The sequence below is a fragment of the Neophocaena asiaeorientalis genome, unplaced genomic scaffold (assembly GCF_003031525.2).
Source record: "Neophocaena asiaeorientalis asiaeorientalis breed wild unplaced genomic scaffold, Neophocaena_asiaeorientalis_V1.1 scaffold391, whole genome shotgun sequence".
NCBI lineage: Eukaryota > Metazoa > Chordata > Mammalia > Artiodactyla > Phocoenidae > Neophocaena > Neophocaena asiaeorientalis.
Window position 1 is genome coordinate 938,780 of NW_020174056.1, and position 26,750 is coordinate 965,529.

At 39.0% G+C, this 26,750-nt stretch overlaps 1 protein-coding gene across 6 annotated transcripts in view; it reads left to right on the forward strand.

Annotated features, from left to right (window-relative positions):
* Positions 1-434: 434 nt before the first annotated feature.
* WDR72 (WD repeat domain 72) overlaps positions 435-26,750 on the forward strand; it is a 203,667-nt gene continuing 177,351 nt past the window's right edge. For 2 of the 6 annotated variants that reach the window (XR_003004428.1, XM_024754341.1), the window contains exons 1-3: positions 435-510; positions 18,359-18,523; positions 24,314-24,420. Coding sequence is in view for 4 of the 6 variants with exons in the window: in XM_024754341.1 (XP_024610109.1) it covers positions 457-510; positions 18,359-18,523; positions 24,314-24,420 (326 nt within the window). In the remaining 2 variants the exon portion in view is untranslated. The other 4 variants (XM_024754342.1, XM_024754344.1, XM_024754345.1 and 1 more) reach the window with 4 other exon arrangements.

Consider the following 26,750-nt stretch of genomic DNA (forward strand, 5'->3'; position numbering starts at 1 on the left):
ACCAAGTCTAGGGCTCTTTCAATACCTGCATCTTTATGAAGACTGAAGGAGAAGGCTCTGCTCAAGAGGTCGGATGAATACTTGGCAATGGCAATGGGGGTGGGAATGTCAACTCTGAAATAAAATCTTGAAGACTCAGAAGTTGAGAATAGGTGAGGGAAGTTCATTAAAGAACTGGGGCCTGTGGTCACCTTAACAGGTGACTGTTAGATGCATGTCATTGGTCAACAATATTTATTATTTATCAATATCTACTACATGCTTGGTGTCCCTGTCTTCACAGACCTTACAGTCAAGCAGGGGAGGCCAATGCAACAAGTAATTGCAGTAAGTCATGACAAGTGTTATGACAGAGGAAATGACACATCTTGGGAGTGAATAGCAGGAACACCTAACCTGCATGGGGTAAGTGAGGTTTCAGGTGAACCAAGAATAGGAACTAACCCAGCTCAGAGGATGAAGATGAGAGGAGTGTCCTCCTCGGAGGGATTTCACACAGGAAGATCCAAGGTATGTGAAGTTTGACCTCAGAGGAGACCTAGAACTTGTGCTGACTTGGGCCTGGCCAACTATCCTTAGTATTTGGGAAGCCAGATAGGTATCAGTGAAAAGGGAGTGGTTAAAAATCTGTCCCCCAAAGTGAGAGAGTGGCATGGACTTACATATACTACCAAATGTGAAAAAGATAGCTAGTGGGAAACAGCTGCATAGCACGGGGAGATCAGCTTTGTGACCACCTAGAGGGTTGGGACAGGGAGGGTGGGAGGGAGACACAAGAGGGAGGGGATATAGGGATATATGTGTATGTATAGCTGATTCACTTTGTTATAAAGCAGAAACTAACACCATTGTAAAGCAATTATACTCCAGTAAAGATGTTTAAAAAAAAAAATGTGTCCCCACCTGCTTCCAGGAGTTTTAGAATTCAGGACTAAGTTGCCCTCAGGGTGTGGAGGATTAAACAAAATAACTGAGAAACCTGAGAAAAGCAAATTGTCCCTCCCATTTTTCTAAGCTACCCGGTCAGTTGTGATACTTGGCACACTCAGAGCAGGTCAGGACGTTGGCTTCAGTGGTGAATTTTCCACCCCTTCTAGCTCCCTGAACTCTCACTCTCCCCTGCTGGGAGGATGCGGATGGAGGTGAACTTCCTCCCTTCCTTTATCAAAGGTCCTGAGGCTCCCAGTCCCTTTCAGTGTCGGGGTGAGGGTCCTTGACACCTGGCATACTTTGATTTTCCTCACCTCAACTCCAACTCTCTCCAGCCCTGAAGGACAGAGCACTTCCACGCCCGAGTACCGGCCTGTTCCAGCCGCCACCGCCAGTGAGAGCGGGAGGGAGCCGCGGGACTGCAGGGGAGAATCGGAGCTCGGGCCGGAGTGAGGGTGGGGCGCCGGGCGTGGCGTCCGCGGTTGGGAGGGCGTGGTATCGGGGTGGGGGCGTGGTGTCGGGGCGTGGCCGGCCCCAAAAGGACGTCCCGCTGTCTTGCCGCCCAGCTCCCAGGCTGCTGGGCCGCTGCTGCTTTGGGGCACCCAGGCTCGGGTAAGGCGGCCTACCCCCGGCTCGGCTCGGGTTCGTCTGTCCCAGGCGGTGGGTCTCTGACGGCCTTAGGCTCGTGCAGCCCTCGGCTTCCCGACTTCAGGCCGAGGGTTTGGATACTGAGGGGCGGGGAAGGAAGGTGAGCGCGTGTAGCAGTTGCTATAATCTCTTCTTTTGCTCCAAGTTCTTGCACGTGGAAAATTCTCTCTTCTACTCTCTCGTCCAGATGTCGCATCAGTAGTGACCGAAGACACGCACCTATCAAATTGGTCCTTTCGAGTATGTGGTGGGTGGCGGAGGGTAGGTAAGGGCCTTAGTATTCCTGCCTGTAGTCTCCCAGATACTTTTAGAGACCCGCCATTCACTACTGAGAGAGTTTCTTGGGTCTCGGAAATCGGACTTCTCTGGGACTGGAGTCCGTTGAATTCATTAAGTTGAGTCCGGTAGCTGGGGAAATGATCCGGTGGACGCCGGCTGGCGAGGGTGTGACAGCTTGAGACCTGTCGCGTCAGGGGATCTGGTGAAAACTTTCCTTGTTGTGCACCTGCCGCTGAGCCAGCAATAAAGGTTACGGACACAACACTTTTGTCACTTGAAAAGCTGGACGAGGGACAGGAAAATCAAGGGGGTGATGTCTGTATTGACGAAAATCTGGCAAAGATGAAGTGCTAGTAATACTCCCTTGCGGACGGGTGCTTCCTTATTCCGCCTTCCTCATCGATTACAGCATTTCTGTGTTCATTTCTAAACCGTTTCTAAGATGCAAACAGAACGTTGCTGTATAGCAACCTTAACTTTGTCTTCCTCCCCCTTGCAGTTTTAATGCTAAAAGAGTTCAAGGTCACCTTTGGAGACTAGGTCACATGTTGGGAATTTTCTACCTGAAGAAAGGGGTTTAGAACTTTTTGTTTGTTTCTTTCGTACCCATTCCTACCCCCCACCCTCGCTTCTCCTGCCCCGCAACACACAGTGGGTTAGTCTCCACTCTCCTGAATTCTCACCATTTAAAGACCAGGGGAGAAGAAAGCAGCCTCTTTTGTCATGCATTACTTGCGGTTAACTCGGTCTTGTGACTTTTGTTCCTTAGCCCTCCTTTAGCTCCTTCAATATTAAAATGCACCAACAGTGTTTTCTGTAAAGAATGCAAAGGGCTGGAGGAGAAAGGGAAACTCTGTCAATGCTACCATCTAGTAAAGTGAATATTATTTTTTAAAAACTGCAAAAATTGGGACTCTGTTGAGTTCCAATATTCTCACTATTTTGGGGGAAGATGTTTTAAAATTATTAATATAATTATTTTATCAATAAAATATCAACTGTTAAGACTCTGTGTGTGAAATCTTGCATTAACAGTCTCTATCCAATGAAGTGACTGTTTTAGAAACCTAAGGTTCTAGTTTATAGAGGCCAACTGGAATAGAAGTATATATGTTATTAAATAACTCTATGGAACCTTGAAAATAATGGTATTAGGAATATTTCAAAGTTTCAAGATTGCTTCATTCAGATTTATTTGTGGCTTGACAGTTCACTTTTTTTCTGTTATTTAATAGTGCTACAGTATGCAGGCGTCTCTGAGAATGCTAAGAATTCTGTCCATGCATTTTATAGACATTTCTCTGGAGCTCTGCTCTGAATGTATAGTTATTTCTTCCCCAGTCATAACATTTTTAGATTAAATTCTGCTCTAGACTGAGTTGGAGGCAGGGAGATGAGGTAGGGATAAAGACTAAAAGAATATGTCTAAATTCTCATACCAGACCATCTCTGAAGTCCTTGCAAGTCCCCAGATTAACTCTGGGGTGCCAGCAAGTCCTTTAACTTATGTGTGTTATTTTTGTCTTCAAAATAAGAAATTTCTGTTTGGTCTTAAAGGACATTTGGGTCTCTTTGAAGTCTTCTATAAAAAGTAACTCCTCATTTCTAGAGCTAGGTATCACTGCTCTAGAGCAATATCTCGTCTAGTTTGCTCTCATTTCCAAAGGGCTTCCGAACATGTTGGGCAATGCCCCTGCCCCACCTAAGCAAGGTAGTGCAGTGGTTAAGGGCATGAGATTTGGAGACTCCTGAAACTGTCTTGGTTTTCTACCTCTTATCTTGGGCAAGCTATTTATATTCTCCAAGCCTCATTTTCCTCATGTTTAGAATAAAGATAACAATAATGGTTAGGGTCATTATGAAGATCAAATGAAGTGATGCAAATAATGTAAATAGCAGTGTCTACAACTTAATAGTTGATAAATGTTAGAAAATTTTTTCCCAACACTGACCTTCCTTTTTTACTTTTTTTTTTTTTTTTTTACTTTTTTACTTTTAACAAGACAAAATTTCACCTGGAAAAATTAAAGTCCTATATATGAATGTTTAAAGAATAATCGAGTACAGGATGAGGGAGTTGTAATTAATTGAACCAGTCAATCTCATGGTAAATTGAATGTGTGTTTCCTCTGAGTCAGTGGTGGGTTTTAAGGGCCCAGAAAGCTGATAAGATTTTAGGCTGCTTCAATAGGAATAGAATGCATGTTGATGGCCAAGGACATTTTTCTACCTCTGCCTTTTGCTCCTTGTGCAGACAGAGTTACATTCAAGCTGATTTGTCTGGGAGAAGAAAAAAAAAAGAGGCAACTCTTGAAGCCATATCACATTCACTTGTAACAAATACATTAATTTTTGACTTCCCCCTCAACATTTTTTTACTTCTTGTTATATGTAAAACTACCTGCCAGCAAAATGCAAAGGAAAAAGGAAGAGTTTCCTGCCCTCCAAGCATTCATAGTATAGTTCGGGTAACAGGAAGCATTGGATCAGAGTGATCAGAGCTCTGGTAAAGGTAGAAAAGGGAAGGCTGGGAGTAGAGGAGTGCTATGTATCAACCAGGGGAGGCTCAAAGGAGTTAAAGGTGTTAAAATTTAGTTCCCGTTTTGAAGCTTCCATTTTTATAGGAGTTTGCCAGGGAGAAATGATGAGGAAGAGCCTTCTGGGCCAAGGGAGACTTCTGTGTCTTCAAAGGTATAGGGTGAGAGAATATGACAAATGCAAATCACCACACAGTATCCCTATGCTGTCTCATCCTTTCCTGGCTACAGGATGTTGGCAAATTGCTTCTCTGAGCTTTAGTTTCCTCAAACATAAAATGAGGGTTGTATATTATTTTACACTGTTAGGTGCTTATTTAATTTTCAAGTCTCTCCCATTAGAATGTCTACCTCACAACTTTGTTGGAAGACTTCATTGCCTAGAAAACACAAGGCTGTCTGACACACAGGTGACAGTCAACCAGTGTGGTTCCCTCCACCCGTCTTAGTCTCTTGATGAGAGAAAATACAACAGGAATCCAGCCTTGAGTATAGATGGGATTTAGCAATTTCAAGCATATTATAAAAAACAGACCAAGAGGTGTTGTAACTATTCTTGTTGTTTAGAATGAAGTATGAAGCTATTTATACTTTCACCTCCATTACCCCTATTTCCCAACCACTAAAGGCTCACTTTCAACTCCAGCTGTGTTTTTCAGCCTATATTGCCAGACCAGGCTCTGTAAAAGGCTGTTCCACCACACTGAGAGTTCTTTGATAGACAAAGGTTAACATTCCTGTGTTTACCTGATAAGATCTCAGACCATTTTAGGGCCTGCTTCCTGCTCTAGTCCTTGTTTTCAGTCTGAGCAACTGAAGTGAGGCTTAGAAAAAAAATTTGTGGGGAGGGGATCTGGATAATGGGTTAGCTCTTTTGGAGTACCAAATTGCAAATTGAACATTTTGGGAGGAATTTGTTAGAGGATTTTACCCTCTTGTGATTTTTCTCTGGTATTGTTAGCTCTTAAAAGTTTAAATTTGGAAGACTTTGCCTCGACATTCTAACTTGATCATCTTGAATTATCCCTTCTTGTAAACAATGTACACATTTGCTCAACGACTGAATACCTAGAGTTTTCCTGTTTAGGCCCTTTCTCCAAGTGGATTTCAAAAGGAAAGACCTCAGGTAGTTTTCTTGCAAAGTCCTACAGAACATGGAAGATTTCTTTCCATGTTTCGTTTAGACAGCAGTAGATAGAAAAAGAATTTAACTACTTTAAGCTTTAGTCATCGCAGAGAAAAACAGTAGGTTAGGGGCCAGACAAGGCCTGTTTGCTGTGGAAGGCCCAGATTAGGCCCGCCAGGTATTGACATTCTCACTAGGTCATGCAGACCAGGCCCTGAGTAAGAACTTTTTGAGGGAGTTATTCTTTTTGGTCACTCATTCAGTGAATATTGCTTTAATTTTATCAGTTGATTTTTATATTTCATTAATTGTGTGGTGCATGGGGGATGATGAGATTAAGTTCTTCGCCTCAAATGTGAGTAAGAATGTCTTTGGAGAGCAGGTTAAAATTCAGATTTCCAGCCTCCAGTTGAGACTATATGAACCTCAAATGGTGACCAGAGTCAGGCACACAGTAGGTACTTCATAAATATTTGTTAAGTGAACTAACTGCCACTTTCAAAATCACTGTTAAAACAGAATTCATTTTCTGTAGCACATTTCATAATTTTCTCCTCTTTTTTTAAGTGTGAAAGACTCTATACTAATTCTGTATTTCCTTTGGAGAAATAAAATGTATTCAATTGCAATCGTTATTTAGAAATTGAAAATAAAAAAATTTTTAATAGCATCATAATTTGTTTTAGTTAAGAGAAACAGTGACTGTGATTCTTAATAGCCCAATATGCCACAGAGGCACAGACACTTATTTTTGCTCCTCCTGAATCACTGGGAGGTGAGAATTTGAAGCATCTTTTTTATGTGCATTTCAATTTCCTGTTGAACAAAATATACAAACAGAAAGAGCTTCTTTTTTGATTAATTTCAGTGAGAGCACAGAGATAAACTAAGTCAGAGCAACTCTTTTGAATAGCTAATGTCTGTTGCCTGGAGAAAGAGAAAATTATTTTCTGCCCTCCATGTTGATGTGTACAGAACATGTGTTCTGAGTAGCTGCTATTTCCACTGCCTCTTTTTCCAGCTGAAGTGCAACATAAACTATTTTAATTAATATTGTGTCACCAAAAGGGATTGAAATAGCCAATTGAATTCTACCAAGATAGAGTCTTTTGATGAAAACATATCTTTATTGATTGTGGACGAAGAAAATCATTCTTAAAATGAAATCCAGAGAAAAATCATATCCCTCAGAGAAAATTTCTGAGTGGCAGGCCGAGATTAACATCATAAAATTGAATTTGTGCTGCAAGCCTTTGATGTAATCAGCAGCTGGGAGATGGTGTTGCCCTTACTGTGCTCCCTCTGATTGTGGTGAATTATTGTGTGGAATGAAATAAGTGTTTCTTGTGTCCCTCCTCCAAGAAATACAAACAAGGTATTACTAGGTAGTTTCTTGCTAGTTAAAATGGGTTGGATCGATTCCAGGCCTCTCAGGCTCTCATACTCCCATGAACTATAGGAGCTGGGCATTTATTTATGCCCCAAGGACAGAATTTCTTGATATCACCGGACAGGGACTTCTTCAGTCAGTAGAAACCCAACAGAGAAGTGACAAGAGGGATCCCCCCTGCCAGGGACATTTTTTTTTAGAATAAGCAGAAGCCAGGATATGTTAGAAAGGGCTACATTTGCCTGGTTTCTATTGGCCTGTAGCCAGCCAAGCCCTTCCCTGTCTCCCTCAGCTACCGCTTGTGACATACACTGCCTTGAAATCACTGCCGTGTGGAAATATCACTTTATACTAGGAATCTTGTTCCATGATACCAGTGTTACAGTGGGCTTTTTGTTGGTGTTTCTGTATGAAGTCCTGGTGCTTGGAAAACATTCTTGCCCATGCAGGTACTTTCACACGTGTAATGATGTAATGAATAGGTTTTGCACATTAAGTAGAGAGAATCTATTTATACATTTACCCACAGATTAAAGAGTGATGTGGCACCTTAATCACCCCTGCGGCTGGACCTAAGTTGTTTCTGATTTTTTTTGTTTTTAAATGAGTAAGTGGACTGGCACGACTGTAAACAAGGTAGTGGAGTCATCACTGTGTACTCTCACTCTCAAGTTGTTTGAGAAGTGCGATGATCCTTGAAGTCAGACGAATCTGGGATATAATTCTATTCAAGGGATTTAGATTTATTTACCAAGCCTCCTTTTCGTAATACGACTAATGGTGGTGTGTCGACCAAATGAGATAATGTATGGGAAAGCCCCCAGCACAGCACCATGTCTAGAATGTCTTTTAGTGAACACGAATTGAAAATACTTTGTCTTAAGACTGGGAAAGGATAATTAAGGCAGAAGGTGGGGATATGATCTGGAATAAGGGAAAGTAGGGGGAGCCAGGACAAGGAAAATGATGAAAAGAGGTGAGGAAGAGAAATATAAAAAAAAGAGGTAGGATTTGTCTGCTCCTGACAGAAAAGCCACAGAGGTGAGAAGAATGGTTGTAAATGGCTCACCTCTTGTGTCTTGAATTAATTCCAGCTGAAATGGGCTGGAAGTCCCAGAAAATATCTTTTTAAAGAACTGAATATTCCAGTAAGGCTAAGTTTCCTTTGGATTATGACCCTCAAGTCCTGTCCCTCCGCTACCACTCCCTCTAAACCACCATGGAATTCTGCACCCATAAGCCTTCTTGATGTAAGTCTGTTTTGGCCACATTTCTGCTCAGATCCTGGAATGTCAGAGGGTGGTCTTAAAGACTTCCTTGGCAGAAGCATCCGTGTTTTGTAGGCAGAGTCAGTAAACACTGGAATCCTGGGTATTAGGGAGCCTTCTCCAAACAGGAGTTGTCTACCTAGGTTCATATTCCTGCCTGTAGGAGTGCCTTCTATCTATTTATTCTGCGAGGAAAGGATTATCATAATGGCAGTGGACTGACTTCAATGTCAGCATGTGCTAAAGATGGGAAAAGGGGAATAGATTCAAGGCTAGGGAAGGAGACAACTGGTCCATGGGAAAACGCAGAATTTTTCTAAGAGAATGCTTAGGTATAATGGATGCACCATCCACAACCATGGGAGCAAAGTGCTCCTTGCTCTTGTACCTCAGGAAAACTCATCACAGTCTACTTTGCATCAGTTATTACCTACCTATGGCTTGACTTGTAGCTTGTGAATTCCTAGAGATCAAGAGCCTGTGTTTTTTTCATTTTCATTTAGTAGAGCATTTAATAAATACCTGTTGAGTTAATAAATGAGTATTTTCTTTCCTCAGGGAACCTATAATGTGGATGGAAAGATTTATTACACAAAAGAAGTAGAGAACAGAATTTGGTATATGACCAATTGTGTGATTCAGAGTAAAGTTTAAGTATCTGTCTCCAGAATTGAGATACGCATTATTAAGATTTATGTTCTTACTTGGAAGAAACAAAATCTGTCAGATGGTATATTAGCTTGCTAGGGCTGCCATAACAAAGTACCGCAAACAGAGTGGCTTAAATGGTAGAAATGTATTGTCTTACGGTTTCAGAGGTTTCAGATGGTAGATTTTGTTCTACTTTGCCAATTTGGTACCTTTGACGTTTTATTTTAGTCTCCCCTGCTTAATTCACTGAATAGCTGGGATCTATTGTAAATTGTGATAAACTGAAGGATTATACATGACAAGGATTACACTTATTGTTCTACTATTTACTTAACAGGATTTATACACAAATTTTGAGATTAAAAAAGCTTTCTGATAAGAGTGGCTAACATTTATTGAATGTTTACTATCTAATGATTTCCATGGATTAGACCACTTAACTTTCACATCTCCCCTGTTAGATATTAGATATCTATTAGATAGATATTATTATTTATCTACATTTTATTGATGGGAATCCAATACACAGTTGTAAAGTAACGCACCCGAGAACATACAGTAGTAGCGTTGACATTGGAATCCAAGCTGACTAACTCTAGGGCTTCACCACTGGGTACGTGCTATCTCCTTAGTCTTATTACAGCCAGGTTAGGTAAATATTATTACCACTTTATGGATAAGGAAAACAAAATTTAAAGTAACTAGGGACTTTCTTGGGTCACAAAACCAGCACATATATAATGTTGATAAGTGTATAATATTTGGGATTTGAGTTTAGGTATTAACTTCCATGGGGAAATCCTTTCTATCTTTGATTTCAAGCTCCAGTTGTGTTTTCTCCCCAAACATTCTTGCATTTACCTTACAAGGCACTCATCATATTGTTGGTGATTCAGGATGTGCTTGTCTCCTTAGAAACCCATGAGCTCCTTGAGGTTCGGAGATTCTTATCGAATCTTGCATAGTCCCTAGCACAAAATAGATAATAAACGTTTTTAAACAAAATGCATGTAAACCATGAGCTCCTTGAGTTTCGGAGATTCTTATCTACATTCTTAGAATCTTGCATAGTCCCTAGCACAAAATAGATAATAAACGTTTTTAAACAAAATGCATGTAAGTAAAGGTAAAGGAGCCAAAGAAAAGGGAGACCAGTTGAAACACAAGAAATAAAGGTCAATAAAAGGAGTAACTGAGATGACAGAAGATGAAATTTGGGGTAATGATAAAAATGTTATCATAGGAGATTAGTATGAATATCTTAGAAAAATAAGCTAAAAATAAGGAAAAGATATGATATGTTGAAGTGATGAGAGGAAGTTCTTGTGTAAGTGGCTTGTTTTTCTTGGTTAATTGGAAGGAAGGGTCATCAACTAAGAGTATTGGGGTGTAAGGAGCTGCCTGGGTTGCGGGGAGGTTTATGAGGGGGTAGAGGAAAAGATTTGACTGTGGGACTGGATTAGAGACATGTTTCCCAGTGTGATTTTAGGTAGTACACAACAAACATTTATGTTAATAGACAAGTATTTATTTTAATGTACATTTTGAAAAAAAATCTAACCAGCCTGTCAAGTCCCATGATTTTATATGGTTATTAATCATTAAGATAATTCTAAAGAAATAGTTATATAACAATTTATTCTTAACTGAATACTTAAAATAAAAATAAAATGAGTTAATTTAAAGAAACAGGCAAATTGTTTTACAGATTGTATTTAGATATGGCAAAGAAAAATATTACTCAAGACTGGAAATACGTTTACAGAGTTCATACACGTCAAAACAATTGCCTAATAGTGGGAATACTTAGTTAAAATTAATCATAAAATTACTTCGTCGTATGTACTTTGAGGTCAGGGATTGTGTTTTTCTGTTCTTTGTGTTCTCTGCAGCTCAGCCCACTACCTTGAATACATTTGGTTCTCATTAACTATTCGTTGAATTTATTTAAGAATGGACTACTAGAACAGTGAGACTTTTTGTTCATGTTAAATATCTCTAGGTTAAGAAAAAAAAATGACTTGGACTGTAAATATTCAGAGTTAAATGTAGCATAATTAAAAAGAAAAAATCCACTTCTTAAAGCCTAAAACTAAGGTTTTAGACAAGAGGATTTGAGTTCCATGAAGTTGTTCATTGACTAAATATAAATAAAAGTGAAGGAGCTCTATTTCCAGAGAAAACCATAATTCGAAAAGATGCATGCACCCCAAAGTCCACTGCAGCACTATTTACAATAGCCAGGACATGGAAGCAACCTAAATGTCCATCGACAGAGGAATGGATAAAGAAGATGTAGTACTTGTACACAATGGAATACTACTCAGCCATAAAAATGAATGAAATAATGCCATTTGCAGCAACATGGATAGACCTAGAGATGAACATACTAAATAAACTAAGTCAGACAGAGAAAGACAAATATCATATGATATCACTTATATGTGGAATCTAAAAAAATGATACAAATGAACTTATTTACAAAACAGAAATAGACTCACAGACACAGAAAACAAATTTATAGTTACCAAAGGGGAAAGGTTGGGGGGAGGGATAAATTAGGAATTTGGGAGTAATATATACACACTACTATATATAAAATAGATAAACAAGGACCTAGCACAGGGAACCGTACTCAATATTTTATAATAACCTGTATGGGAAAATAGTCTGAAAAAGAATATATATATATAACTGAATCACTTTGCTGTACACCTGAAACTAACACAACATTGTAAATCAACTATACTTCAATAAAAACTAAAATTTTTTTCAAAAGTGAAGGAGCCACCCAGAAAGAAATGAGTTGTCTTTCTCCTGTTTCTTTTTCTGGCCAAATGCTCATCTGTTCGACATTGTCTGTAAATGGAACACACTAGGCATTAATGGGGCTCTTTTAAATCTATTGCTCTACAGCTTAATAAACAAGGAGATGGGTCTTCCCTGGTGGTGCAGTGGTTGAGGGTCCGCCTGCCGATGCAGGGGACGCGGGATCGTGCCCGGTCCGGGAAGATCCCACATGCCTCGGAGCGGCTGGACCCGTGAGCCATGGCCGCTGAGCCTGCGCGTCCGGAGCCTGTGCTCCGCAATGGGAGAGGCCACAACGGTGAGAGGCCTGTGTACCACAAAAAAATAAAAAATAAAAATAATAAATAAACAAGGAGATGAAATTTGAAGGTAATACTTTGTAATCTTTTACTCACAAGACTGGCAGAGTTGCAAGCTGTGATGGAAACCTCATCCGTGTAGTGATAGGGATGTGATTTCTTGGCTGTTTGGTTTTATACTTGTTCCAGATCACGCGTGTGTGGAGTTCAGAGATTATTTTGCGTATCTGTCTAATTCATCCCTTGATCTCTGGGTTATTTTACCACTGACTTTGCCTACCACGGTATTCCCTACCTAAAACACATTACTTTCTAGCATTTCTTAGGTAGCAGTTAATCACTCAATAATAACATTTTTGGAGGAGCTTGGCTTTGATGTTGGTTAGGGGTTAATTCTGAAATTGTCACGCTCCACTGGGTAAACCAGGTGGATTTTTATATGTTATTCAAATATGCCTTGGGCAGCTTATGACTTTATAGAAACAATTTTTTACCTTTTCTAAGGAATGATCTGATTACAATCTGTTGATAAAATAAGACCTTTTGCTTTGGGAGCGTCTGCAAACAAACAGGTTTTGGGGGATAGGGCTTCTGCTGAGACCAGATGAGCACAAACCCTTAGGTCCCATGGATGCCTGAAGCTTCTTGCTTCATTTCCCGGTTTTAAAGTAGCTCTCATGCTGGCCTACCCTGATACCCAGGTATGTTTCTCTTCAGCTTACATCTATTCCTTGTTGCTTCATAAAGCCCCACTTTGTCCTCTCCCAATTTATTGCCACTGACCAGCTAGCTGACATCCAACAAACTGCTTTATTCTAATTTCCAATCTATGTTTTTTTCAGCTTCATTAAGGAATAGTTTACATACAGTCAGCTACACTCATTTCAAGAGTACAATTTGATGCATGTTAAACCCCAAGCTTTTTTAACCTGAACTTAAAACTGGGTAACGAGACTTCCTCTAGGCTCAAGATGACCAAGTTATCTTCTTTGAAGGAGAGAATCACGAGGCAGTTTATTTGTGTCTCTCACAGTTCCTAAGTATGAGTTTTGAAGAAAGTAAGTAGGATTCCTTTCCACTTAAGAGATGGGATTCAGAGGCCACATAACTGTTAAGAGGCAGATATGAGATTCAAACCCAGATCGGTTTTATTCCAAAGCTTGTATTATGAACTGCTATACTATTTTTACTTTCCTCACCGATGTCTACTTTGGTCAGGAGGTTATTGTCAGAAATCATGGATGGTAAGTGAGGAGTATATCCTTTGTATTTTTTGATTGTCTTCAGTAAAGGGGTTTGACGTTTGTCTTTGTGTTTGAGGCTGGCGAGGCAGACTCAGTGTCAGGGCATGTCCCTGAAGAGAGCTATTTATGACAAGGTAAACAATTCCAGTGTCCAGTAGACACCAGCCACAAAACCCCATTTGCCTCATATTTATTTTTCTGCTAGCCTCAGATCAGACAAGTCAGAGAGATAAAAGCAACTTGTTACAGGGAAGAAGACGAAGGTGAGAAGGAAGATGGGGGCTGTAATGGTGTGTTGTCTTCTCTAGTGCTTTCTCGTAATTATGGAGAAAGGACCAGGAAGCATTAGCACAGCTTTTAGAGACGATGTAGGCCACACTGGTGCCTGAATGGATAAGACGTTTTATTGTTGTTGTTTTACTTGACTATTTGCTTTTTGTTATTTATTTTTGTTTATTTTTAAAGAAATACCGACATAAAGACTTTTGCTTAGCCTGTCACTAAGACTCTCTGGTGGGGAAGCCTGGGTTGTCTTTGTCGTGGTGTGCAGGAGGAGAGTCCTAGGTGGAGTCTTAAGAGACCAGGTTCCAGTTCTTACTCAGCCACTCTCTACTTGGGTTACTTTGGCCAAGTAAACAATTTTCCTGAGCTTTCATTCTCTTGTCTGTAGAAGGAGGGAGGGGGATGATAGTGATCTTCAAGGCTCCCTTTTGGCTGCAACTTAGGGTCGCCAGTGGCCCTAAGATGCCTATAGCATACCCAGTTCAGTTTGGATTTCAGATAAACAATAAATAATTTTTATAAGCATGTCCCATAAAAAAGTCAATTTTTAAAATTATAAGCATGTCCCAAATCTTGTCTAGGACATACTTACACTAAAAATATTATTTGTTGTTTACCTGAAATTCAAATTTAACTAGACATCTTGTATTTTTATTCGCTAAATCTGAGGACTCTAATATACCTGAAGTTGTTGATTAAAAGATCATCATAGATTTTAGAAGTAATAATAGCATGTATACTTTTTAAAAATTAATCAATTATTAATTAATTAATTTTTGGCTGTGTTGGGTCTTTGTTGTGCGGGATTTCTCTAGTTGCGGCGAGTGGGGACTACTCTTTACTGTGGTGAGCAGGCTTCTCATTGCGGTGGCTTCTCTTGTTGCAGAGCACAGGCTCTAGGCGCGCGGGCTTCAGTAGCTGTGGCACGTGGGCTCAGTAGTTGTGGCTCACGGGCTCTAGGGCGTGCGGGCTACAGTACTTGTGGTGCACGGACTTAGTTGCTCCACGGCATGTGCGGTCTCCCCAGACCAGGGCTAGAACCCGTGTCTCCTGCACTGGCAGGCAGATTCTTAACCACTGCACCACCAGGGAAGCCAGCATGTACATTTTTATGGCCAAATGTTCTAGTATAAGTTCACAGGAGTTTTGAGAAAAGAAACTGTAGTGACAGTATTCTAAAAGAATGGAAGGAAATCTCACACTGAGAAAGGCATTGCTAGAAAGTGATAGTCACATTGTCTGCCCACAGGGTAAAATTACAGTGATTCATTTCCTCATTCATTCATTCAATAAACATTTACTGAATGACAATTATGAACAAAGAATTATGACAAGCATTTTCTGTAGAGACTCACCTCTTTTCACATCAGTTCTGCAAGGTAATTATTTTTCCCATTTTGTAGTTGAGAAAACTGAGGATCAAGGAATATTTGCTAGCTATTAATGGAGGAAAAAGACCAAGATTTTTATGACTCCTTCTATTATATTTTCTTGCCTCTTTTCACAATAAAATATATTTTGAATTAAGTTAATGGAGATGGTGGCATGCTGGATAGAACCTAATGATCAACCTAGAATTGGAAACTTTGTATTTCTATCCATCTGAGTGGAACACAAAAAAGGGAAATGGAGGAGTTACTTTCCCCAGAACATAAGTTCTAACAGAACAAGAAGACTCTCTATTTCTTCTAGGAAAATCACATCACCTTTCCTTCAATTCCTCATCAGCACTGTAAGAGTTTACTGCCTCATTCTAGGGCTTCCCTGGTGGCTCAGTGGTTGAGAGTCCGCCTGCTGATGCAGGGGACACGGGTTCGTGTCCCGGTCCGCGAAGATCCCTACATGCCGCGGAGCAGCTATGCCCGTGAGCCATGGCTGCTGAGCCTGCGCAGTCTGGAGCCTGTGCTCCGCAACGGGAGAGGCCACAACAGTGAGAGGCCCGCGTACCAGAAAACAGAAAAAAAAAAAGGGGGGGGAAATCATAATGATCTTATTGAATATGGCTTTTTCTAGAAAGGAAAAATATCTACAAACTTTATGTATTTTGAATGACTAAATACCATTTGCAAACAACAGTCTGAAACCTCTCTTATTCAGAAAAACAAAACGTGGAAATTATAAAAATGAACATTTGTGTACCAAAATGTTCATTGCAGCTCTATTTACAATAGCCTGGAGATGGAAACAACCTAAGTGCCCATCATCGAATGAACATTTGACTTTGGATTTCCTAAAAAGGTAGGAAATCCAAGCATTATGTCACGAATGAAATTTTGGTCTTTTTTGATATGTACCTAAATTTCAATCTATATTTAAATGTATAACATTAAAATAACACATCTAAATTTAATATTATGTCTTTCATTCTTAGGTATAAATTGAATTTGTCTTTATATATAATTAAATTGTATCAAAACCAGCTTTATAATACCTACTTTAATAATTACTAGATCTAAAATAATGATTTTTCTTAAAATTATTTTTCATTATACTATTCAAAAATAACAAAATAATAAATATGTATATGAAAGGGGTTCTGAGAGACTATTTTTGAAGAAAGGGACAAAAATCAAAAGGATGGGAAAGCTGATGGAACACCAGCTATCCCTTATAGGTCACACCTCACTCTTATCTGCATAGCACTTATACATGTCCAGAGCATTGTACTGTGATGTTACATAGTAATAAAGCCACTTCGGAAAAATTGGGCATATATATATACCGCTACATAATTGAGTAATTCATTTACATAGGTATTCTACCTGCAGGCTGTGAGCTTCTTGAAGGCCATTTATCTCATTCTAAGAATTCATTGTGATATTTTGGTAGGCTGCAGTCAAAAATTTGTGTAGTAATTATCTGAAAGTCACTTAAGAGTAAAGTTTGTATGTGTGTATATGTGTGTGTTTATACAATTATTTTGATAGCTATATTGATTATATAATAAATATTGATCATATTCCTTATATAAGTAACAAAATACAATATCAGAATCTAAAATGTTGTACTTAGTGCTGTGACTTGGTACTGTGACTAGAACCAAATGAAGGAAATTTATTTGACCTTTATAATATAGTCTGTAATTTTATCCCTGTCTGTGGAAATGTTTCTTTTTTAATGTCCATTTTTTTCCCTCCAATGGAACTGTTTATTTTAAATTGTTTTCAATTAAGCCAGATTTAGAAATCATTTAAGGGCCTGTAAACATCTATCCATAGTTTTGTTTTAGACATTCCAAAATATCATTCAGGCACTCAAATTTGGAATATAATAATTATAAATTGAGGGCTGTGTTAGAGGTTTATAATCCCTTTTCAAAGATTTTACAACTTGTCTAGACATATAATTATTTGAAATGGGACAGTATACTTCTGTCAAGGGCATGACTTTCTTCTCCACATCACAGACTTTTCCTCTAGCTTAAAGATTCTACAATAGACTGTTTTTTCCTTTCAGGTTTATTTATTTTAATTTATTCATTTTATTTTTGGCTGTGTTGGGTCTTTGTTGCTGCTCGTGGGCTTTCTCTAGTTGCGGACTGCGTGCTTCTCATTGCAGTGGCTTCTCTCGTTGCAGAGCATGGGCTCTAGGCGCGGGGGCTTCAGTAGTTGTGGCACATGGGCTTAGTTGCTCTGGGGCATGTGGGATCTTCCCGGACCAGGGCTAGAACCCATGTCCCCTGCGTTGGCAGGCGGGTTCTCAACCACTGTGCCACGAGGGAAGCCCCTGAGGTTTATTTTTGATTAGACATTTCTGGGGAATTGTACAGGGTCTCAGAAAACATGGATTTACTCTCTCTCTCTCCTGTTGATAGCAAAGCACCAAGTTTCTGGGGCTAATTTTAAAATTTTTCTGCCGAAAAAAAAAAAAAAGAGAGAGAGAGAAAGTCTGAAAAACGTGACTTCTGAGATGTGCAACCTTTTAATCTGTTACTTATTCTCACTGTACTCGCTTAGTCTCTCAGAATCTCAGAATTAGAACTGATCCCAAGAGTTATCTATTTCTCATTGTTAGTTTTCTTGTAAGTGAGGGGGATCAGATTAATGATCCCCAAAGCCATTTCTTGCCTGAAATTCTAGATTATAGTTTATGAGTAGTATAATGATAGCATAGTACGTATAATTATACCTACATGCTTTTATTTACATTGCTGGATTTATTCCCCATAAGAATACTGAGATGTAGGCAATGTAGGTGATGGTATCCTTATTTTACTGCATATAACTGTTATAATACGGAAATAAAGGTAATAAGTGGTAAAGCAGCCCTATATCTAGGTCTCTGAATACCAGATCTGTTTTTACTACATTTAGCAATCTGGACTGTTCAGGATGAACTCTGGTTGAGATCTGATTTCTTGTGGTTTGACCTTTGTGCTTTTTGTTTTCTTATTTGGATGTGTCAGGAATCTTATGACTATTAAGGATTTTAATACACTTACAAAAATATTTACTTTTTAATAGCAAAGTTCAGATATTTGTTACTTAGATGAGGTGACATTTCTGGGGAAAGAGAGTCTGCAAAGTTGTCTTCAAATTATAGTGTGTAGATAACTCTATTCTTCTTGAAAGGCCTAGCTGGACTTTGGTGTGGGTAAGGTCACCCATAGTCAGAGCTGGGTGTGGGGTGAGTAGACTATTCCTATCCTTCTCTTGGTTAGCATCACTCATCAAGAATTGGAATAAAAATCATTCTTCTTTGACTAATTAACAATGGGCATGGTAATTTCAATGTCTGACTACATTCTTCTCTATTTGACGGGGACACACCTTTCTCCACAGCTCTGGGAGAACACATCGTTCAAGTTTGTATCATTATAAACATTTATGAGATGATCAATTTTCAAAATTTACAAATGATAACTGTGTACACGTCTTCCCATCCCTGTGTGTCCAGGATTCCTTTACCATGAGGTCCTCCCTACAGGCGGTGGCACTCTGGGGAAGGAAGGCACCTCCTCACAGCATCACTGCCATCATGATCACTGATGACCAGCAAATGATTGTGACAGGAAGTCAAGAGGGTCAACTCTGCCTCTGGAATCTCTCATCTGAACTAAAGGTTAGTGAAAACTATTACTATTGAAGCAGACAGAGCTCATAAAATAAACACAGCGTGCTTTTTATACCTGCAATGACAGTGGAAGTTTTGCATGGTTGTTAAAAAGGTACTTACCAAAGTAATAAATGGGTTTTACTTTTGAATTTGGAAAAATGAAGTATTATATGATGGATCAAGATCATATGTGAAAATTATATTATGAATAGCACCAATCTTAGCTACCAGTTAAGTGTTATCATCCTTTAAGCTATGCTGAGTTTTACTATTTTATATCCTGAATTATATGTTTAAGTAACTGAACTACACACATGTAAGTACAATTCTAAAAATTATGGCTCATTAATCTAAACAAAGGGCACCCTTGAAAACCACTATTAACTAAATGAGTAATATTTTAATTATCTGGGTGTTTCTGCCAGTTTGGCCTTCTTGCCATTTTTTTTTTTTTTTTTTTTTTACGGGACGCGGGCCTCTCACTGCTGTGGCCTCTCCCGTTGCGGAGCACAGGCTCCGAAAGCGCAGGCTCAGCGGCCAGGGCTCACGGGCCCAGCCGCTCCGCGGCATGTGCGATCTTCCCAGACCAGGGCACGAGCCCGTGTCCCCTGCATCGGCAGGCGGACTCCCAACCACTGCGCCACCAGGAAAGCCCCTTCTTGCCATTCTTTTAGTCTCTGCTTGCCTGTGATTTTTACAGGTCACATCGAAAAGCTCTAAATCCAATTTACTATTGTCGTCCTCCTATTTCAGAACCTGACCTCACCTAGGATTTGGCCCACTGATTAGCGATTAATTGTCCTTGTCCCAACTCATAAACATTTAACATATTGGAATAGATATTTGCTTAGCTCTAGGAGCCTCTAGACCTAATTTGAACACTTAAACTAATGATGTACTTAAAGTATACTGCCCTCATTAGGAAGCCTTTTAAAGATCAAAGACTATTTTTAGCCTTTAAAGTTTGTCACTTTAAAACCTAAATTAACAATTAATTGTAATTCTATTTTATAGTGTAATTAATTAACATCTGTCATCACTGAGCAGTTACACTACAGGACTGCCAAAAACTGCAAGCAGACCAGCTCAGCTCAATGTTTATGAACATTCCTAAAAGAAGGACTGGGTATTATTGCAACAGCTGAGCTTTGAAATTGGCCCTTGCCTTTATTATCTCTTACAGTCTAAACTTAAGATCCTAAATGGCTTAAACTATCTTGCTACTTTTTTTAATGTTGGAGTGTAGTGTTTCCTGGCTGAAGTAGTTGTCTTGTAATATGTAGGTTGCTATACGCTTAAGAAATTTGGAATCCTAGCATCTATATCTTTTTACGTATGTTCCTGGTATTTATTCAACATGCATTTATTGGGTGCATTTTATAAGTTAGGCAGTACGGTGGGAACCTGAGTTCAAACGTGAATGAGAAGACCTGGTACTGGCTGCCCAACTGGTTGCAGTGTCGTAGAGGAAGGACATAGGCTAGTAACTGCCGGTGCAGTTATGTTATAATACAGGGTGCTCTTTGTGGGGGTCAGTCTGTACTTCATCTTCAGTGGGAATAGTTATTTCATGCTTTTATTAGGAGCAAGTCTTCTGCTTGGGGTTAGAGCAATGGGAAGGGCGATGCTATTGGCATCTAGTGGGCAGAGGTCAGGGATGCTGTAAACATTCCGTAGTGCACATGACAGCCCCTCACAGCAAAAAATTATTCCACCCCAAATTCTAATAGTTGCTGATATTGAGAAATCACAGTTAGAAATATGAGGTGGGAATGGGAATCAGATTGGCAGGGGTGTAAGGAATAGAAGAATCATTGAGAAGACTTAAGAAGGAGATTGGATTAGTTTTATGTTTTGGAAATTCACTGTGAGGACATTGTGAAAAAGTTAGTAACACAAGTAAGATATTGATTAGTATAGGTGTGAGATTTTCCACATAAGAGTTTTCCTTAAGATTCTCTATGGCTAGTCATAGGACCAGAAAGAATGAACACCTTCTCTTATTTTTCCTTTGAATCTTGCTCCTACATGACAATGGGTCAACTATTAGCAGGCAAGATTCTAGGCTTTTCAAAAATCAGGGCATTTTTGAGTTCTCAACAAATCCTCTTGGTATCTGTAAGATAGTCACGTGGGTGTTCCATCACTGATATTTTAATGCTTAGTAGTTTAATTTGATTTTTGTTTTAGAATATATAGATAAAGGAATAATTCACCCAGAGGAAGAAGAACAGAGGCCTTGAAGACAAGAGAGATTTTAAGAGAGGTTATGACCACGTGGTTGATTGAGTGGCTGTAGGGCAGCTTGGGGCCGATGGGCATAGCAGGGGAAGACGGTAGGAAGGGGAGAAGGACACTGCAGGGAGGTGGGGTGTAAAATGAACTGGGAGCTCTTTCTTTCTTCCTTGTACTAAATGTGGAAAGCTTCTTCCCCTCTCCAAAAGGGTTTAGGTAAGAGAATAATCACGGTCTGTGGTCTTAAACGCTCACTCATCACCAAATAAAGTGGGAAAACAAACCTAAGGACACTTACTTATGCAGTCATTAGACGAACTACACAGATGCTTTTTGTCACAGGTGTAGATTCCTCCTTCAGGTTTCTCAGAGTCTAGTGTAGGAGACAGACATGTAATTAGGAAGCTGTAAAGTGGTGGGATACACACTGTCTCTATGAATTCGACCTTACTATGTATCTTATATAAGTAGAATCATACAGTATTTATCCTTTTGCAACTGGCTTATTTCACTAAACACAATGTCCTCATACATGTTATAGGATAAGTCAGAATATCATTCCCGTTTAAGGCTCAATAACATTCCATTGTATTTATATACCACATTTTGTTTATCCATTCCCCAGCGGACATTTGGATTGCTTCCAAACCTTTTGACCATTGTGAACGATGCTGCCATGAACCTGGGTGTATAAACATATGTTTGAGTCCCTGCTTTCACTTTTTTGGGCTGTACTCATGGACTGATGGATTATATGGTAGTTCTATTTTAACATTTTTGAGGAACTGCTAAACTGTTTTCTACAGTGGCTGCACCATTTTGTATTCCCACTAGCAGTGTGCAAGGGTTCCCATTTTCTCAACATCTTCACCAACACTTGTTATTTTCTATTGCTGTTGCTGTTTTCTTAATAGCCATCCTAATCAGTGAGAAGTGTGCTCTTCAAGGGAAAGACTTTCTGAGGGTGATGCCTGAGCTGAATTCTAAAGGATGTATCAGACATGAACTGGAAAAGCAGGTGGGAGGAGATTGCAGACAGAATGATAAGTGTGTGTGTGGAAGGCGGGACTATTTTGCCTTCAGGGAACTGGTGAAAGTAGTTGAGCAGACCTGGAACATAAAGGGCAAATTAGAGGTGATAGGCACATCTGGAAAGGACAGAGCAGACTCAACGTGGAATCTGACATGCTGAGGAGATTAGATTTTTTTTTTTTTTTAACTAGCAATCGCTAACACTTTGTGCTAATTAAAAGCAGTGGTAATATTAAGGGATTTTGAGGAGATGACATAATACTATTTTATTATATTTGTAATTTAGAATATCACTTGGTATTAAGGGCACATTGAAGGGAGAAGGAGATGAGGTAAGTCCCATACTACCAGGGACTTTGGGCAGAAGGCTTCTACAGTAATGTACTCAGGAAAGTTCTTGACTATGAACTAAATCAGTGGCAATGGGAATGAAGAGGAGATGAAACCGGGAATGATATTAAGAGGAGAGTATGGACAGAACTCAGAAACCAGTTGGTTGTGAGCTAAAGGCGCAGGAACAGCCAAAGATACCTTCCAGATTTGGGGTTTGGGTGATGGGTAGGACTGCTAGAATGAGAGTATCATGTTTCTGTATAAGAAATAGAGAGGATTAGAGAATAGGAATAGGGAGGGAAAGAAGCTGATTTAAGGTCTGTACATCTTGGAGTATCCAAGCATTCATTAAGGGATTGTGTACACATCTCAGACTTTCCCTGTCCATGGGTGGTGGGATGGCGGGGTGCAGGGGAGCTGGAGAATAAATGTCTCCCTGTCCTGGGCTGCTCATCACGTGTCTAGGTTAAGCATTCTGCTTCCAGGCTCAGGGTCTGACTCCCAAAGCCCTGTGCTTTCCCCAAAACTTTGTGAGGTCTGTCAATGGGGAGCTTCTCCAAGTCCCATGCTAGGAACTTCATCACTTGGGCCTTTTGGTATTGATTGCTGGCATTCATCATACCTGCGAGCATAGCAAAAGGTGAACTCTGAACATTCTCTCAGGTATATTCTCTTATAGTATCGGTATGTTCTATTTTTCTTCCTGTTTTATACTCAGAAGGAAACACAACAGTGACAAAATGAAGAATAGCAATGTTGAGTAGAGAAAAAGAATAAAGGTCTTGGTCAAAATCTAGGTCTGTTATTTACCAAATCTGTAGTGTTGGGCAAATGACTTCCATTCTTCAAGCCCTAATTTCCTCAACTGTGAAATGGGGATTAAACCCTGTTCATAGTTGCATGAGTGCCTGGAATATGGTATATGCTCATCAAGTTGTGTGTTCTTTTCCCTTTTCTATTTGTGCTGTGGTGGGAGTGAGGGGGACCAATGCTTCATAAAGGTGGAGCCCATGAATAGAAGTAAAGTTTTCCTGGATTTCATCATGGCAACGACTAGGCGTGATTGTAGAGGTTTTTGTTATTCTTCACAGCAGAACGTGTGATAAAATGAGGAGGTTATAGTGAATTGTCACAGCTTAGTCAACTACATGTGAAGATTTAGTAGCAGAATGAAGACTTCATATAAAAGGCAATGGTGTTCTCTTCTGACATTTTGTCCATAGTGGATTTTCTCTGGAGGAGGAGTATCTTTGATTTGCCCTGATTCATTGCTTAATTTGGCCTGTAATATATAGGGCAAGGGTTAAATTCATAGAAGTACTCTTTCCCAAGTGTGATGATAGGGAAAGATAGTATGTTGTTTTCTGAAATGGAACCTGTATTTCCCAGGAGGAAGGTAGAGAACTTGGATTGTAAGTGATTAGAACCAACTGCAAAATGCTCTTTGTAGCACGAGAAATTTCTTCTGATAACAGATCTTTTAAAGAAATAATTCTGATTAATATAGAAATAAGAGGAAGGCAGAGAACAATTATGTTATGAAATAATTTGTTCTTATTGTTATGGTTGGATTATGAGGAACAGATTTCTTTCACACATGAGATAATGGAAGAATTAGTCCTTGGTGTCATTTTTAAAATTCACACATAGGAGAAAAAGTTGGCATTTTGCAATGGCATTTTAACTAAGTTGGCTTAGTTAAAATTTTATTTCTAATGTTGATAAGTTAATTTTTACTATTTCTGAGGCAGGAATTCAAATAAGGCGTTATAATGGTTACAAAAAGGGTAATATTTTCTCTGCATTATTTTGTAAACTCATTTCTGAATTCTGAAATCTGCACATAAATATGCTACTATTGTTTGAGGCACATTTTGTGCGTAATAAATGTCAACACTGATTTATTTGTATTCAAAACCTAGATGTTGTAAAACAGGTCCAGCAGTCATCTAGGTTTCATGACAGATGCAAAACAAAAAACAAAAAAAATGTGTATAACACAGTTCCTTTACCTAGAAGTTTATTATCTTGGGGATTTTGATATGCCATATATCAGTTTTCCTGAAACTTATGTACAGCAAAAACATAATATAACAGCATTCCTAATTAGAATTATGAATAATTATATAATGTCATGTTATATTCTTCTACTAAAAAGTTTACAGCTATTTAAAAACTTACCCTCATCATTTTCAGATTTCGGCCAAAGAACTTCTTTTTGGTCATTCAGCTTCAGTGACGTGTTTGGCGAGAGCGAGAGACTTCTCTAAACATCCCTTCGTAGTTAGTGCTGCTGAAAATGGGTAGGTAAGATGTGTGGAACTGTGCACCTGTTTCTGTTCCTTTTCCCTTTTTAAAAACTCTGATGGGATACAGAATTCTAGGGCTGAAGGAAACTTTAGTGATTAACATATTCCTTTTACATATAGGAAAAGTTAGATCTTGAATGGTTGAATAACTTGTGTGACAGTCCCAAGGAAAGTAATCAGTACTATGACTCCCAATCTTTAAACATCCCAACGTGTATCAGGCCTTGTGGCTGCCTCATTGTGTAAAGGATGTTGGCAAATGCCACCTATTATAGAACTGAAAATGGAAAAGTCTGGGCGCTTGTCTTTTTTCATGTAGTAACTCACTTTGAGCTATTAAGCAAATCCCTGCAAGCCTTCATAGTTTCGTGGAACAATTCAGCAGTTACGATCTTTATGTTGTACACTTGTCTGATATCATTTTAAAACAGAGGAGAGGACTCACTTGTAAATGGGATGTGGGAGGGAGAAGGAGAAGGAACATAGTGATCTGGGTGTAGTTTCATGGAAGGAGGTTTGTTCCAATGAAACAGGACTTAGCTGTAGGAAAAAGCCCCACTGATGGAAGAGCTACTGTGAACTACTCTGCTGATGAGATGTTTGCCAAAGTATACTCAAGAATGCGGAATCCATTCAGCATGTGTCTGTGAATGAGGGATTGGGTTGCTGGTTGATACAAGAGAATCTCCTCCTTTTTTTATTTTTAACCCAAGGAGAAATTATATGGCTTAGAATTCTGAGACCCAAAAGAAGAATGAGGAATCAAGTGTCCAACTTTTAAAAATGGAACAGTTTAACAAAATGGCTAGTGGTACAGACATCAAAGAGATACCTATTCTCATAGCTTATAGCAAAGCCATAACTGATATACTTAGAGAGATTGAACTTTGGATGAAGCTAAAATGAAATGTCCTAGTACATTCTTTTTAAACAACTGCTTAGCTTTCGTACACTAGGGCTGCCTTGAAGCCTGCTACATAGGCTGAGATATTTATTCCCAATCTAGAGAATTTGGGGGATCGTTAGTTTTTCTGAGACTACTGGCACAGTTGATAAAATTAATAGCTGAGTGAGAAATAGATCTGAAAAGTATAACTGAGTTCCACCTTGAGGTTTTTGTCCACAGTGGTCTAGCTCCAAAAAAGAAACTAGGAGTTAATGGACATATTCTTGATGATAGATGAATTCAGCTGTATAAGTCCTGTAAATATGATTGTTAAAGAGCCAAGGAGTCTGGTTGGTCTTCCTTTTCCAAGATGATTTGAATTTTCTAGAAGTCTATTTCTTTGGGGTCTGACACCTTGCATCTATGAGATTCTCCTTAGGCAGTACCTACACTTTAGCTACTGCATACTTAGCAAATCCTAATTCAATCTGCTGAAACTTGTTAAAATTACTAGGTTCGACCTATTACTTCCTAAGTAACAATGATTTTTTTTTTTTTTTTTAGCTTTTAAAAGTCCCAGGAAGTGACCGTTGGCTTAGCATTTCTGCTTCCAACGTTGTCAGATTCATGCTGATCATGACTTGCTTCTTGACTTAGTTTTTCATTTTTTTCACTTAGTATTACTTCATCTATAGGCAAAAATCCTAATATTCAGGAATCCCAGTGAATTTCAGGATGAATGAAAGGAAATAAACACCTGGAACCTGATGTTGAAATGATGGAATGCCGAAGAAAAAGAGAAGAGCCTGAAAGTAGGCAATGAGGAAAAGCAGATTACTTTTAAAGGAAAGTTAATTAAACTGAGAGCTGACTTCTTAACAGTAAAATGAGAATTAGATAGCAGTGAAATATCTTTTAAAAGTTGAGAGAAAATATCTATCAATTTAGAGTTATATCTCTAGCAAAAACATCTTCAAAAAATTAGGGCAAAACAGTAATATTTAAGACAAATACTGACAGTGTTCACTGCCAACAGACCCTCTATATGTAAAGAAATTCTAAATTATGTTTTTCAGTAAGAATAATGGTTTCAGAAGGAAGATGTGATGGAAAAAGGAATATTGAACAAAACCCAGCAAAGTTTTAGAAAATTTAAATAAGCACAGATTATATTACAATATGGTTTATATGCACCTCCCACCCACCTCCCCCTCACATACACAAAATCCTAATCAACAACTGCATATCATAAGCGTAGTGATCAGACTCCACATGTTCTGGTGTTCTAGAGGTGGGTAAAGATGGTGATTAACCTTAGACTTTAAGCTAGATATACATGCTGACATTTCCAGGGTAGCTGCTAAGAGAACAGACAAAAGAAATAAAAATGAAAGAAACAGAATATATAACTTCCAATTTAAAAAAAGAAAAAGAATGT